The sequence below is a fragment of the Apus apus genome, chromosome 16, assembly GCF_020740795.1.
Source record: "Apus apus isolate bApuApu2 chromosome 16, bApuApu2.pri.cur, whole genome shotgun sequence".
Lineage (NCBI taxonomy): Eukaryota > Metazoa > Chordata > Aves > Apodiformes > Apodidae > Apus > Apus apus.
In genome coordinates this window covers 13307091-13320097 of record NC_067297.1, presented here as the reverse complement: position 1 = coordinate 13320097, position 13007 = coordinate 13307091, and the positions used below count along the sequence as shown (strand labels likewise).

Here is a 13007-nt window from a genome sequence, read left to right as displayed (position 1 = left end):
CTGCCCCCTCTGTCCCCCCCACAGGTCCCATGGCGCCAGGCCAGGCCGTGCTGGAAATGCTGGTGCTGGTGCTGAGCACCCTGCAGATGTGCTGGGCTGTGCCACCCCAGGAGCCAGGGCAGCACCTCGGGGAGCTGTGGGTCTGGGGGGCAGCAGAGCAGGCACGGGCTGAGCCCCCACCCCTGTCCCGCAGGAAGAGGGATGGCAGTGGGCAGCAGCCTGGTGTCACTGCTGCCACCACGATGCCCAGCAGCTTTGATGATTCCCCTGAGCCCGACCCATTGCTGGGGTCTGCACCACCACCAGCTCCTGGCACCAACAGCAGCCTGCACCGGGCACTCGTGGTGCCAACTAGAGATGCTCCCTGGGATGAGACTGATTCCCCAGATCCTGACCTGCTGCTGAGCCCTTCCTCACCACCAGCTCCTGGCACCAACAGCAGCCTGCACCAAGCACTTGTGGTGCCAACTAAAGATGCTCCCTGGGATGAGACGGATTCCCCGGATCCTGACCTGCTGCTGAGCCCTTCCTCACCACCAGCACCCACCAACGCCAGCCTGCACCAGGCACTTGCAGCAGCAAACACAGCGGGTCCCCAGGATGAGACTGATTCCCCAGATCCTGACCTCCTGCTGAGCTCTGCGCCATCGGCAGCACCTGGCACACGGACACCCCCCCAAACCAGCACCACCACCCTCAGCTGGCTCACGTCGCTCGGCGAGGAGGGGACGGCGACCAGTGACACGGACAGCAGCTCGGCGACCCCCCCAGGCCCCATCCCCACCACCACAGGCTACAAGAATGTCAGGAAAGCCGGAGGCTCCACCACGCCGACTCGTTCATCCCCTTGGGACACGAAGGCCGGAGGGACGGCCGTGCCGCTCCCCTGGGACCCGGGCAGGGTGATGAGCAAGTGCCTGCTGGCCATCCTGCTGCTGGCCCTGGTGGCTGCCACCTTCATGGTGTGCACGGGGGTGCTGGGGGCCCTGCTGTGGCGGCGGGCGCGCTCGGCTCGCCGCAGGCTGGGCCCCACCGAGATGGTCTGCATCTCCTCCCTGCTGCAGGACGGGGTGACGGCCACCAGCGGCCCCCGGCCCCTCCCCGCCCGGCGCCACAAGCTGCTGCTGGACGGCGGCCCCGAGGCTGACGGGGACAACCTGACCCTCAGCAGCTTCCTGCCCGAGCAGCCCTGAGCCGGGGGTCCTGCAGCCCTGAGCATCGGGGAGGGGGGGGGGAACAGTGACCGGTCCCCAGCGCTGCCACACGCGGAGCAGTGGGCAGGGGACCCCCTGTCCCCTCGGGATCATGTTGTGATTTGGACTGGCATGACAGGGGGGGAGAGGGGTTGCTGCTTTGCTTTCCCCTGGAGTGAGCTCAGCCCTGGAGGCCGACCCCATTAAAGCGTTACCTGGACATGGTGGTCTCTGCCTGGTCCCCCTCCCCACTCCACCACCCACCTACATCCCCCTGCCAAAATTCTGCTTCTCCATCCTCCTCCCCCAGCAGCAGCCCCAGGGTGGGGGGAGCAGAAATGAAACCCTTGGCCAGCCCTTGCTGGGCAGGGGCCAGATTCCAGGGGTTTGGACCCCCTCGTGGGGATGGGGGTGCACGTCCCTGCTCCACGGTGTGGGAGCGGAAGGGTGGTGGTGCCGGGGCGGATGTGCCGGGGTGGGGGGGACAGGGATGGGTGTGCTCGTGGTGTAACGTGTTCCTGCCCTGTGGTTGCCTGCAGCGAGGCAGGGAGATGCCTCCGGAACTGTCACTGCCCGTGGGGGTGGTCCCAGAGCTTGTCCCCCACCCCTGTGAGCAGATGGTGGTTGCAGGCTCTGGGCTTTGTAGGGTGGCATTGGCACAGCTGTCCTGCCTGGTTGTGGCTGGGGAGAGCAAAGCCATGAGCTGCCACCAAGGGTCCCATTGAGGGTCCCACCAGTTTGCCTGTACTTGGGGGCTCAGGTTTGCCCCCAGGTGCCACTTTCCCCCTGTTTGTCAGTCACCCCTTGAGCCATCAACCTAACCCCTCCCTGGGGGAGCCACCCAAGGGAGCAGAAATGGCCCAGGACTGTCCCTGCCCTGCCAGGATCAGTGTCCCCATGTTCCCATCACTGCCCCAGCAAGGCTCAGTATCCCTAGCCCTCCATCCGCATCCCTGAACTTCATCCCCATATCCCCGAGCTGAGCCCTCGGTGCCCCATTGCCTCAAAAGCTGCTTTGGGGGGGGTGACCATCTCACTGTCCTGCGGGGGGTTCACCTGCACCCCGGCCCCCCTGGCCCCTCTGCCTGTTTACATTCACACTGTGCTTCGGATATTTTCCATCTGGGGCTGAGCAGCTTCCCTGGCCCCACTCCCACTGCAAATGTAAATGTTTATGGGTGAGTCACTGCAGGAGAAGGGATCTGCAGCTGGTGGTGGTGTCTGGGCACCGTATGGGACACCCCTGGGTGATGCCACCCTGCTCTGTCCCCATCATCTCCTGATGCATGTGCCATCCTGCTGTGCCAAAAGGGAGCAGCCGGAGTTAGTGTCTCAGCTGTGTTCTGTGCCCCTGTGTCAGGGCCAGGCTGGGAAAAGGTCAGAGGGATCACTGTCACCCCCAGCCCCTCCAGCCCCTTCTCCTGGAGGTGAAGGGATGCTCCCATCCCCTGGCTTCACCCCACAGCAGCTCATCCAGCCTCTGTGCCTGGTCCAGGCACGATGAGGCTGGCAGATGGGTGCAGGCTGGGGGGATCGTTCCAGCTCTTGCCCAGTGCCTGCTGCTCCAGAGCAGGAGCCCAGCGAGGATAAACTTTCCTCCACCGCCAGGAGCCAGGAATCGCCCTATTTGGCATAGTCAGCAGGTCCTGTCGGGCTGCCATCTCCCAGCTCACGGCAGAGGAATCTGCAGGAAGCCGGAGCGGTGTCACAGCAGGATCTTCTGTGCCCGGCCTGGAGGGCAGCGTGTGGCACGGGGCTGGGCAGGCTGGTGGCACGCTGGCGGTGTGAGTGCTGGTGACATGACGCTGTGCACGATGGTGACAGGAGGCTGTGCAGGGTGCTGTGCTGGTGGTGCAGCTCTGCAGGATCACTCCCCCCCGGCCCATCCCCGGGTATTTTCGCTGGCACAGCAGAGCTCAGCCCAGAGAAGCAAATTACAAGCCGAGCAGGGCCGAAATGTCTCAAATTGCAGGTTGCCCCGGGCGGGCTGTGCCGAGGAGCCGAGCCCTGCGGGTCCCTTGCCTTCCAGCTGTCCCCAAATTACACAGCGGGGCCCGGCCCTGCCCAGCGCCGAGGGGCCCAACCCGCCCCACCGCAGGCAAAAACGGCAGCGTAATGGGCGGTGGGCGCTGGCACCGGGACTGCCCCGGGAGGAGCCGGGGATGGGGAACCCGGGGAGGGGTGCTGGGGAGAGCGGCTGGAAGGGTGGAGACCGTGGGCAGAGAGGGGTGGGGACCCTCGATTACAGTTGGGGACCTTGAATGAGAGTTGGGGACCCGGGACAAGGAGGGATGGGAACCCTGGACAAAGAGGGACAGGGGCCCTGGATGAAGAGCTATGGGGACCCTGGACAAGGAGGCTCAGCCCGACCCCAACATCTCTGGGTGCACGGGGGGCAAGGACAGCCCTGTCCCCAGCTGCCGGAGCGAGCCGGGATGCCCCTGGCGCTCCTCCAGGCCAGCTCCCCCCTTCCACTCCAAGATTCCAGCCCTGATCACTTAAGGCCGGGAAAAGCCGCCCCAGCAGCTGCGCGGAGCCTCCGGCTCAGCCAGACGGCAGGACCCGTTATTTCTGGGAGCCGCGATTACGTTTCCGACGCCGGGACAAACCCAAACGGCGCCGGTTCCCCTCCAGCTTCCCGGTGCCAGTAGCAGTGGGGACAGGCACCGTCGCCCCCAGCCCCGTGGTTGCCGCCGTCCCTGGGTGCTGGCGCTGGCTTTTTTGGGGGGGATCTGGTGGGTCCCTGGGGAGGCAAATAGCAAGAGGATGAGGTCACCCGCGGCGGCTGCAGCCTCTTGAGCAACTTCATCCCGGGCGGAGGGGACGGGGGTGGGGGGGTGGGCAGGAGGATGGTGGGCGGGGGAGGCCAGGAAATGCCCCCTAACCCCCAACCCAGAGTCTGTCCTGGGGAGCTGCACTGGCCTGGGGAACCACGGGGGTGGTTTTCTGCACCGCTGCCTGCACCCCAAGGTTTGTATTTGAGCATTTCCAAGGCTGGCACAACTAGGAAATTGTCTCCTGAAATCGGGGGGGGGGTCCCAAGTACTGCTTGCCCCGTGCCGTGCTGCCTGCGCCCAGTGACTCTCCCTGTCCCCTTTGGTTCCTGGGTGTTGCGTGGCCTTGGTGGCCTTGGTGGCCGTGCCCCACCAGCTCATGCCTGCACCCTGACGTGGCAGCAGGGTTTGGATTCTCAGGGTTGGGCACCGAGGCAGGATCTGGCCGAGGGCTGGTGCCCAGGCACATAAAGGCAGCTGGGTGGGGGCCATGCCCACTTGTTTTGGGGGTGCCAGCACCCCCCTGTGTCCCTCCATGATGGCTCATTCACGTGGCTAGGGGATGAGGTTTTACCTCTGTCCTCATGGGTAAAAAAACAACAACTCTGCAACAAACCTCCCTTGGGACCCCCTTCCCCGTGTGCACCCCAAAAAGTGGTTCTGTCCAGCAGCACTGCTGGGGGGATGGAAGTTACTGGGGCTCCCCCCTTGGCTGGGTTTGGGCTGGGAGGGGTCTGGGGGCTGCTTGCCCCTCACTGGCCTCCCACTCCCTCCCCAAACCAGCCCTAATGAGAACAAGCTGGTCCCGGGCTGCAGAGCAGGAGGAGAAGGAGGAGGAGAAGGAGGAGGAGAAGGAGGAGGCTCCATCCCAGCAGGCAGCAGAAAGGGGAGCGAAGGGTGCAGGACAGATCCCGTCCTCCTGGCTCCCTCCCACCGGCACAGCGAGGTGAGGATCCCACTGGCAATGCCAACCTGCCCCCCCTCCCTCCCAAATTTTGGGGTGGCTGCTGAGAGGGGCTCAGGCTGCCCCCTGGGCAGGGGTGCCCCGGTGAGGGCTGGACGCAGTCCTCACGGAGGGACACGACTGGGCACACTCCAGAGGATGCTGTGCCTAGACAATGGGAAATTGTGACTTTCCCAAGCATTTGGGGAGGGTTTGGGGGGAGGAGGGGAGTTCACCTGCATCTGGCGAAGTCAGAGCTGGGACATACTACGGGTCTGGGGGACAGGATGGGGGTGGCCATGGGAACGGGCCCTGCTCCTGGCATGGATTTGGGATTCCCTCGGCCCCTCCGTTGTTGCAGCTGCTCCTCAGCTCCGCCTGCTAACAGAGAATTGAAGCCTTTGCCTTCCCCGGGTCCCATCTCCCTGTCACAGCTGGGGTTCCCCTCTCTGCAGCAAAGGTGGGGGTGGATGAAAGGGCTCATCCCAGTCCTCCAAAACCGCTTGTCCTGGCTGTGCTGCGTTACAGCAGGGACCCCAGAGCCCACAGCAGGGGCGATGCTGAGCGGGGAGGGCCGGGGTCTGGGGGTTTCCTCCCACCTCTGCCACCATTTGTTTGCTCTGGTTTAATGCAAACCAGATTGTGCAGCTGGGAAGGAGCCTGAAAGCCAAGTCCCACTGCTGGAGCCTGTTCTGGTTTGTAGTGCTGCTGGGTTGGGTTTGGTTGGGGGTGAAAAGGGGGGGGGGGGCGGTGTGCAGGTTAGGATTTGGGGTGCTCAAGGATGAAGGAATTGTCCCAGAGGGTCCTGGCCAATGGATCTGGGGAGCTGGTTCATGAAAGCTCCTCTGGGTCTGTGCGGAAGGAAGAGCCCTGGGACTGGCTGGATGGTGAGACCAAAATGAGCTGCCCCCCCCGCCCCAGGGACACGCTGGGGACACCCCACCCTGCTGCCAGACCCCGGGGGGCTCACTCCGGCCCCTCATTTCCAGCCATGTGCCAGGATGGGGAACACTCATCCCATGTCCTGCAATACCCTGCAGGATGTGGATGCTGGCGCGGGGGAGATCCGGCCCCATCCAGCACAGAGGAGTGCAGCACGGTGAGGAGACAGACCTGACCCTCCCCGGGTGCTGAGACCCCCAGGATCCCACCATTCACTGCACCCCAGCTCCGGGGCTGCCCCTTTGCAAAGGCTCTGGGATGAAATCCCGTCACCAACCCTATTTTTAGCCGCCTTCAAGCTGGGAATCTTTTGCAACGGTCGGCGGCGGGACGAGCGGTTGGGAAACGCAGCGTCGCCTGTGTCAGAGTTTCCACTGGAAACCTCAATTTTTCAGGAATTTTCTAATCAGCCAAATGACCGTTGTCTGATGCCGGCTCTTGGCGGTGGCCCCGCTCCTCTTGCCATGCACGCAGCGTCCCCCAGGCTTGAGCAATTCGATCCAGCTGGTTTCCATCTCTTTTTTTATTTTGTTTAATTTTTATATATATTTTTTTTTCAGCGTCTGGTTGCAAAACAAACACAGCCCCTGGCTCAGCACCGGGGGGGCGGGGGGGAAGCTGGGGAAACCAGAGCTGCGCTGTGCTTTTTGTGAGGGAATTAGCCGGGGTGAAGAAGCGAGTGCCTGAGCTGAACATCGGCAGCTCGAGGCTTGGGCTCGTCCCTCTGTGCTGGAGCTGCCCGGGGGGGCTCTGGGTGGGCATCTCGGGGGATGGGGTTTTGCTTGGGGCAGGGCTCGGGGGTCTCGCTCCATCGGGGTGTTAATATCTCTGCATCCCGCAGGAGCCGCGCGCCAGCCCCAGGGGACATGGCGGTGCGGATGGCGATGGGGACCTGGCTGCTGCTGCTGCTGCTGCTGCTGCTGGTGTCCCCGGCACTCTCGGCAGCCCCTCGACATGTGGCCGTGCTGCCCGACGACGGGGGCAGCGGGGACGGCGAGGAGGTTTCGGCCGTGCCGCCCGTCCGCCGTGTGACACCGGGCACCGGCCCGACGGTGGGGGACGCGGTGGGGACAACGGTCACCAACAGCTCGGCACCGGGGGGCGTGCTGGATGGGCTGGTGGACTTCTTCAAGGAGTACATGCTGCTGGTGGTGGTGGTGGGCTCGCTGGCCTTCGTCCTCCTCTTCATCGTCTGCACTGCCGTCATTGTCCGGCAGAAGCACAAGGCGTCTGCCTACTACCCCTCCTCCTTCCCCAAGAAAAAGTACGTGGACCAGCAGGACAAGGTGGGGGGGGGCAAGGATTTCACCGAGGTGCCCGAAAAAGCCCCCGACCCTGATGCTGAGGAGACCCTGAACTGCAACCAGCAGCTGAAGGCAGACATCCTCGCCGCCGCCCAGAACCTCAAATCGCCCCCCAAAGCCAATGGGGCCCGGGAGGAGCAGAAACCACCCCCCGAGGAAGACAAAGAGGAAGGAAGCAAAAAGTTAGGGGAAGAGCAACCCGCCGAGCCCCCTCCCCAAAATCCTGGCACCAAGGAAGTGTCAGGTACAACCGGAGCAGGGGGCGAGGGGACCCCCAGCGCAGCCCATGACAGCCCCCCTGGACCCCCTGGCATCTAGGGCAGGGATTGGGTCCCATGTGAGCCCCAAGGAGCTGCCAGCTCGGGGGAACACCCTGTGGACATGTGATGGACGTGGCGGTTTGTTGCTCCATGTGTACGTGGTGGCTCAAGGAAGCCCTGATGAAGCCCCTCTCTGCTCCCCCCCACACCCTTGCAGGACACTGTGGCCAAGCCAGGGGGGTGTTTGGGCAGCTGGTGGTTTGGGGCAGCCCTAGAGTCCCAGCAGCCCCACGGCTCCTGCTGTCCAAGGGGGCTTTTCCCATCCCCAGGCACTGTGTGGGCACAGCCCCCCGGCTCCAGCTCTGCCCCCCACCCCCGGTGCTGTGACCCCCTCCCCCTCTGCCCCACACCGCCAGCTTGCTCCCAGATGTAATTGTACTAATTAGCCCATGGTGGCCCCTGGTGGGGGGGGGGGACAGGGCACCACGGCCAGGGCTGTGCGGCGGGACAGGACGTGACCACGGGCTGGCTCTGCTGACTGCTGTGACACCGGGGACTCGAGGACGGGACAACCTTGGCTATCCTGGCCCAGCCCAGAGGAGAAGGGAAGAGCATTTAGGGGCCAGGACCCTCCTTTCGTTTTTCTTCCCCCCAGGCCATGACCCACAGCCCAGCTGGACTTTTTCCTGATTTTCTTACCCCCTTCAGCTAACAATAAAGACATTTCCCACACAGATCTCCTGTGTGTTCCTGCAGCTCCCCAGAGGCACAGTCCCCAGATCTCTTTGCTCCTTCAGGTCCCCTCTGGGCATCACCCTGGTGTTGGGGTGCGGCCAGTTTTGGCTCCAGCCCCGCGGGGTCCACGCGCGCTGGGGTGCGGGGTGGGGGGTGCAGCCCCGGAGCTGCGCTTATCGCTCCCCAAACCCGCGCCCGGAGCCGCCGCTTCTGGGAAACTCTTATCTGGTGGCCGCAGCCCGGGGCGGGGGGGTTTGGTGCTGCCCCCCGCCTCGGCACCGGGACGCGGCTGTGCCCGCGGGGACGGCAGCCGGACCTGGATGGCAACACATCCCTGCCCCCGCGCATTCCCGCGTCCCTGCGCCTGCACATCCTCAAATCCCTGCGTCCTCACACCCCTGCGGGTGTGTCCCAGCCTTGGGACAGGCAGGGCTGTGTCCCCACAACCCTGCATCGGGACAACCTTTCCCCTTGGAAGAAGAGTGCTCTGGCTTTTATCTCTCTCCCCCGAGCCTTTATGCCCCAAGATATATGGGGGCATCCGAATTATCCCTGATGTTTCTTTTTTTAAGCCGGGAAGCCGCGGGGCAGTTCCCAGGGGCTGGGGCGGTGCCGAGCCCCGGGACACAAGAGCCACCGTGAGTGACAAACCGCAGCGGCGACAGCACGTGGCCGGGGCTGCCTTAAAATCATGGGGAAAAAAAAACACACACACACCAACAACAAAAAAGCTGCGGAGGGAGCTGTCAGAGCAAGGCACTTATAAACGCGGTTTTTAATGTGGGTTTTTTTTTAAATGGGGTTTTGGACCCGCTGCCGTGTGAGCCGGGCCGCCCTGGGGAGGGGCGGCGAGGGGCTCGTTTGGGGGGCTTTGCAGAGCCGGGAGAGCAACGAGCCTGCGCGGGGACCCGCGGCTTGGGGGCGGGATGCGTGGGCGGGATGCGGGGGCGGGATGCGGGGGCGGGGCCGGCCGCGCTAAAACCGGCGGGCATCCCTGGCCGGGAAAGGCTGCCCGGGAGGGTGGGCGACCAGGGCGCTGCGGCGGGTTGTGCGGCTGCTGTTTGCGGGGCAGTCGGTTGTTTGCGCGGGCAGGCCGCTGTCTCTCGGGCAGGCAGCGCTGGTGTCCAGCCGGCAGGATGTCCTGGTGCCCCCCGGGACCGATGCAGCTCCCCGCGGGGGTCTCGCTGCCGCCCGGGAGGTGTGTGTGCCCAGCACAGGGGCTCCCCTGCTCGGCGCGGGGGCTCCGCGCAGGGGTGAGCAGGGTAAGGAGCAGCAGGGGTTTGGGGGCGAGGCAGAGCGTTGGCTCCACGGGAACAGGTCCAAGCACCACGCCAGGCGGATGGCCCGGGGGGGTTGCCTGTCCTCCCTGCACCAGGGGGATGAGCAGGCGGGGCCACACCTCGGGCCCTGGGGTCAGCTTCGGGTACGGTACAGGAACGACATGGAGGGGCTGGAGCTGGTCCAAAAGAAGGCAACGGAGCTGAGGAAGGGTCTGGAAAACAAACCTTATGAGGAGCAGCTGAGGGAACTTGGTAAGTTTAGTCTGGATAAAAGGAGGCTGAGGGGAGAGCTCCTCTCTCTTCAACTGCCTGCAAGGGGGTTGGAGCCGGGGGGGGGGGTGGGGTGTCAGTTTCTCCTCTCCAGGAACTAGTAATAGAGAACAGGAGGATATGGCCTCAAGTTACAGCAGGGGAGGTTTAGGTTGGATGTTGGGAAAAACTCCACAGAAAGGGCTGTGAAGCACCCTTCTCTGCCCAGGGAGGTGGCTGAATCAGCATCCCTGGAGGTGATCAGAAATCATCTATATCCAGAGCTCAGGGTTTAGCAGGGGGCTGGTGGAGCTGGGTTAGTTGAGTCAGGTTAAAGGTTGGACTGGATGATCTTGCAGGTCTTTTTCAATCTGAGTGATTCTGTGTTTTAAAAACACCCTCGGTACGAAAAGAGGTGAGTGAGGTTTCTTGGGGTTAAAATCTTAGGAGCAGGAACAGCTTTAAAAATGTGTTTTCTGCTTGTTTTGGGAATCTGTGGAAGTGCTCCATGGGAAAAGAACAGCCAGCAGAGAGCACGAGGGCCCAGGGTGGAAGGCAAGCTGTGCCAGGTCACCACCAACCACTGAACCTGTCAGAAATCCCGAGGTGAACATCACCCAGGCTCTCTCTGCTTCTCTGGCAAAGCTCAGCTGAGCCCCATCCCATGGGATGCTGAGGCATTGCCCCCAGAGGCACAGCCCAACCCCTGCTCACTGCGACCTTCCCCTTGGCACTCCCACCTACATGATTCCCCACCTGCATTTAAACCCCAGGGTGTATTTTTCTCTTTTAGCAGAGAACTTGGCCAGTCCAAAGGCTAAATTCTTACAGACTCCAAAATGAAGATTCTTCCTCTAAGGGGAGCTTAAAAAACAAGAAGTGTTGGATGTGACAGGACACGAGGAGAAGCTGAGGGAGGGGAGCAGCACCCAGCACCCCCTCAGTGCCATCCAGCACCCACTGGAGCATCCCCAAGCCTGGGAAGGAGGAACTGGCTCCCAGGTTTTGAAATGAGCCTCAGACACAGCTGCAGTTTGTGGGCAGACACTGCCCTGCCTTGTGTACTGCACTGACACACAGACCAAGGCAACGATTCCCACTCAATTCTGGAAATTATTAGGCAAAACGATACAGCTTCCCAAAAAATAAAAGTACAGCCCTTCCAGTACCAGACCAGCAGGATTTTCTCTCCCAAGAGAAGCTACCAAGTTCTCTGCAGTTGAGCAGTCTTCACTCTTAACATTTCCAACAGAGTCATGACAGGATTCCAGCTGCTGGAACACCCCCATCCCAGCTGTGGCAGCACAGGAGCAGCTGCACACACCTGGGGAGTGACACATTGTGCGTAAGTTGTGCGTATCTTACAGCTTCATTGAGTTGTGCACAGGATCCTACTAACAGCTACAATAATCGCACTGCAAACGGAGGTGGAATGAGGACAAGCTGTGCAGTTCAGGCATTGTTTGCTTGCTTTGAGGACTCCTCTTTGTTTGGATCCTGCTTCAACTTGTAATCAGCCAAGGCAGCCTTGATGGCGTCTTCAGCCAACACTGCAAACCAGACAAGGACAAAAAAAGCAGTTTGGAACAAAAGATCCCATCAAAACAGGACGAGTCTGCTGAGCAATGGAGTCCAGGGATATGAAAACTCTTAAAACAACCCCAGAATCTGGACATGTGTGCTTATCTTGTGGGCCAAGCTCAGCTGTGCCTCACACGTAAACTCTGTTGGGAAAATGAAGCATCTGTGCTATTCCCAGGAGCCTCCCCCTCGAATCCAAGCTTGTGTTTGAAGTCCCCCCTCCCGTTCAGCCCTGTACTTACTGGAGCAGTGCAGTTTGACAGGGGGAAGGCAGAGCTCTTTGGCAATGTCTGTGTTCTTGATCTTCAACGCTTCATCAACCTGAAACACAGGGAGCAGGGGGTCCCTGAGGGACAGCACAGCCCACAGAGGCATTTCACCAAGTGCTTTAATGCCCCTGAGCCAAAACAACCCACACAGAAGAACATCTCAACTGCCAGAGGCAGGTACAGGTGCTGGAATTAAGGAATGTCTGAGAGTGTATTTTTCTGTTAGTGCCTAAGACACAAGATACTTCCCTGCAAGTTAATGGAGGTCCCTGGGAAAGGCAACTATTGCCCTAGAAGTCAGGCCCCTGACAGGGCTGCTGTCTCAGCCACAGGACTGCCCTGCACAGAGCCAGCACTGCGATTCCTTGGCCACCCTTTCCACCGCGGTCCCAGCAGGGAAGCTGTGAAGGCTCCCTGTGGTGCCACCTCCGGGGGGGCCCTTACCGTCTTCCCTTTCACCCACTCCGTTGCCAAGGAACTGGAGGCGATTGCTGAGCCGCAGCCGAACGTTTTGAAACGGGCGTCGACGATCCTCCCGTTCTCATCCACCTCCACCTAAGAAAGCGTCGATGGCACCTCAGGCGACGCAGAGCCGCCCTCTGAGGCCCAGGCAAGGCCCCGGCTCCTGCCGTGCCCTCGGGAGCGCGGCAAGGCCGGCCCGTGCCCCGGGGGGCGCCTGGGGGAGGGGATCGAGAGGAGGAAAAGCCGCCGGGCAGCCCTGAGGGGAACCGGAGGGGGTTGGGCCCTGCAGCAGCTCCCGACACCCCCCCCCGCCCACTGCCCGCGGGTCCCCAAGGTCACCTGCAGCTTCATGACGTCGCCGCAGGCCGGGGCCCCCACCAGGCCGGTGCCCACGTTCTTGGCGTTGCGGTCGAGGGAGCCGACGTTGCGCGGGTTCTCGTAGTGATCCACCACCTGCCAAGGGCACCGCGTTACCCACCGCGCCCCCCCCGGGGGCATGTCCCGGCCTCCCCTTTCCCCCCCTCCCCGCCCCCCGGGCCCTCACCTTCTTGTGGTAGGCCGCCCGGGCCCGCGGCGCCCCGCGCCCGCCCCGCAGCAGCGCCCGCCCCGCCCGCAGCGCCGCCATCTTCTGCGGCCCGGCCGCGCCGCCGCCGCCTTTATCACCTCGGCCGGGGAGGCCCCGCCCCCCCCGCAGGCCCCGCCCCTCAGGCCGCGCGCCGCCGGGAAGGGGCCTCGTGCGCGGCGGCGGGGGCGGCCGGTGGCGGCGGCCGGCGGGGAGCGCCGGCGGTTCGCGCCGCCGCTAACGAGACGGAGAGACGCTGTTTCAAATCACGAGAGGGCTGTTATGGCGGGACGGGACGCGGCGGCCACGCTCAATATGGCGGGCGGGAGGCACCGCGCACGCCTCGGACCTCCCTCGGAGGCCCCCTGAGCGCCAGGCCCCGAGGTGTCCGGAGCAGCGCCTGCGCCTCGGGGGAGAGGACGAGGGGCCCGGCCGCGATGGCGCTCAGCGTAG

General features: G+C 63.1%; 3 protein-coding genes across 3 annotated transcripts; 2 read left to right on the top strand and 1 right to left on the bottom strand.

The window, feature by feature from the left end:
* The first annotated feature begins 242 nt into the window (after positions 1–242).
* SELPLG (selectin P ligand) lies at positions 243–1211 on the top strand. The gene has a single exon (XM_051634322.1). The coding sequence runs from the start codon at positions 243–245 to the stop codon at positions 1191–1193; it is 951 nt and encodes a 316-aa protein (XP_051490282.1). The 3' UTR covers positions 1194–1211.
* A 3618-nt stretch (positions 1212–4829) lies between these two features.
* On the top strand, positions 4830–8148 carry TMEM119 (transmembrane protein 119). Its single transcript, XM_051633827.1, has 2 exons — positions 4830–4913; positions 6694–8148. The coding sequence occupies exon 2, from the start codon at positions 6719–6721 to the stop codon at positions 7472–7474; it is 756 nt and encodes a 251-aa protein (XP_051489787.1). The 5' UTR covers positions 4830–4913; positions 6694–6718; the 3' UTR covers positions 7475–8148.
* A 2625-nt stretch (positions 8149–10773) lies between these two features.
* ISCU (iron-sulfur cluster assembly enzyme) lies at positions 10774–12639 on the bottom strand. The gene is made up of 5 exons (XM_051633826.1): positions 12537–12639; positions 12332–12445; positions 11975–12085; positions 11504–11582; positions 10774–11230 (listed from the first exon to the last, which is right to left on the bottom strand). The coding sequence occupies exons 1-5, from the start codon at positions 12615–12617 to the stop codon at positions 11133–11135; spliced, it is 483 nt and encodes a 160-aa protein (XP_051489786.1). The 5' UTR covers positions 12618–12639; the 3' UTR covers positions 10774–11132.
* Positions 12640–13007: the final 368 nt, after the last annotated feature.

Excerpts from the sequence above, each read along its gene's own strand:
- SELPLG (XM_051634322.1), top strand. The coding sequence starts at position 243 with ATGCCCAGCAGCTTTGATGATTCCCCTGAGCCCGACCCATTGCTGGGG.
- ISCU (XM_051633826.1), bottom strand. The coding sequence starts at position 12,617 with ATGGCGGCGCTGCGGGCGGGGCGGGCGCTGCTGCGGGGCGGGCGCGGG. Across the intron at positions 12,086-12,331 it reads GCGACGTCATGAAGCTGCAG|GTGGAGGTGGATGAGAACGG; the intron begins GTGACCTTGGGG and ends ACGCTTTCTTAG. Across the intron at positions 11,583-11,974 it reads AGTGGGTGAAAGGGAAGACG|GTTGATGAAGCGTTGAAGAT; the intron begins GTAAGGGCCCCC and ends CCTGTGTTTCAG.
- TMEM119 (XM_051633827.1), top strand. The coding sequence starts at position 6,719 with ATGGCGGTGCGGATGGCGATGGGGACCTGGCTGCTGCTGCTGCTGCTG.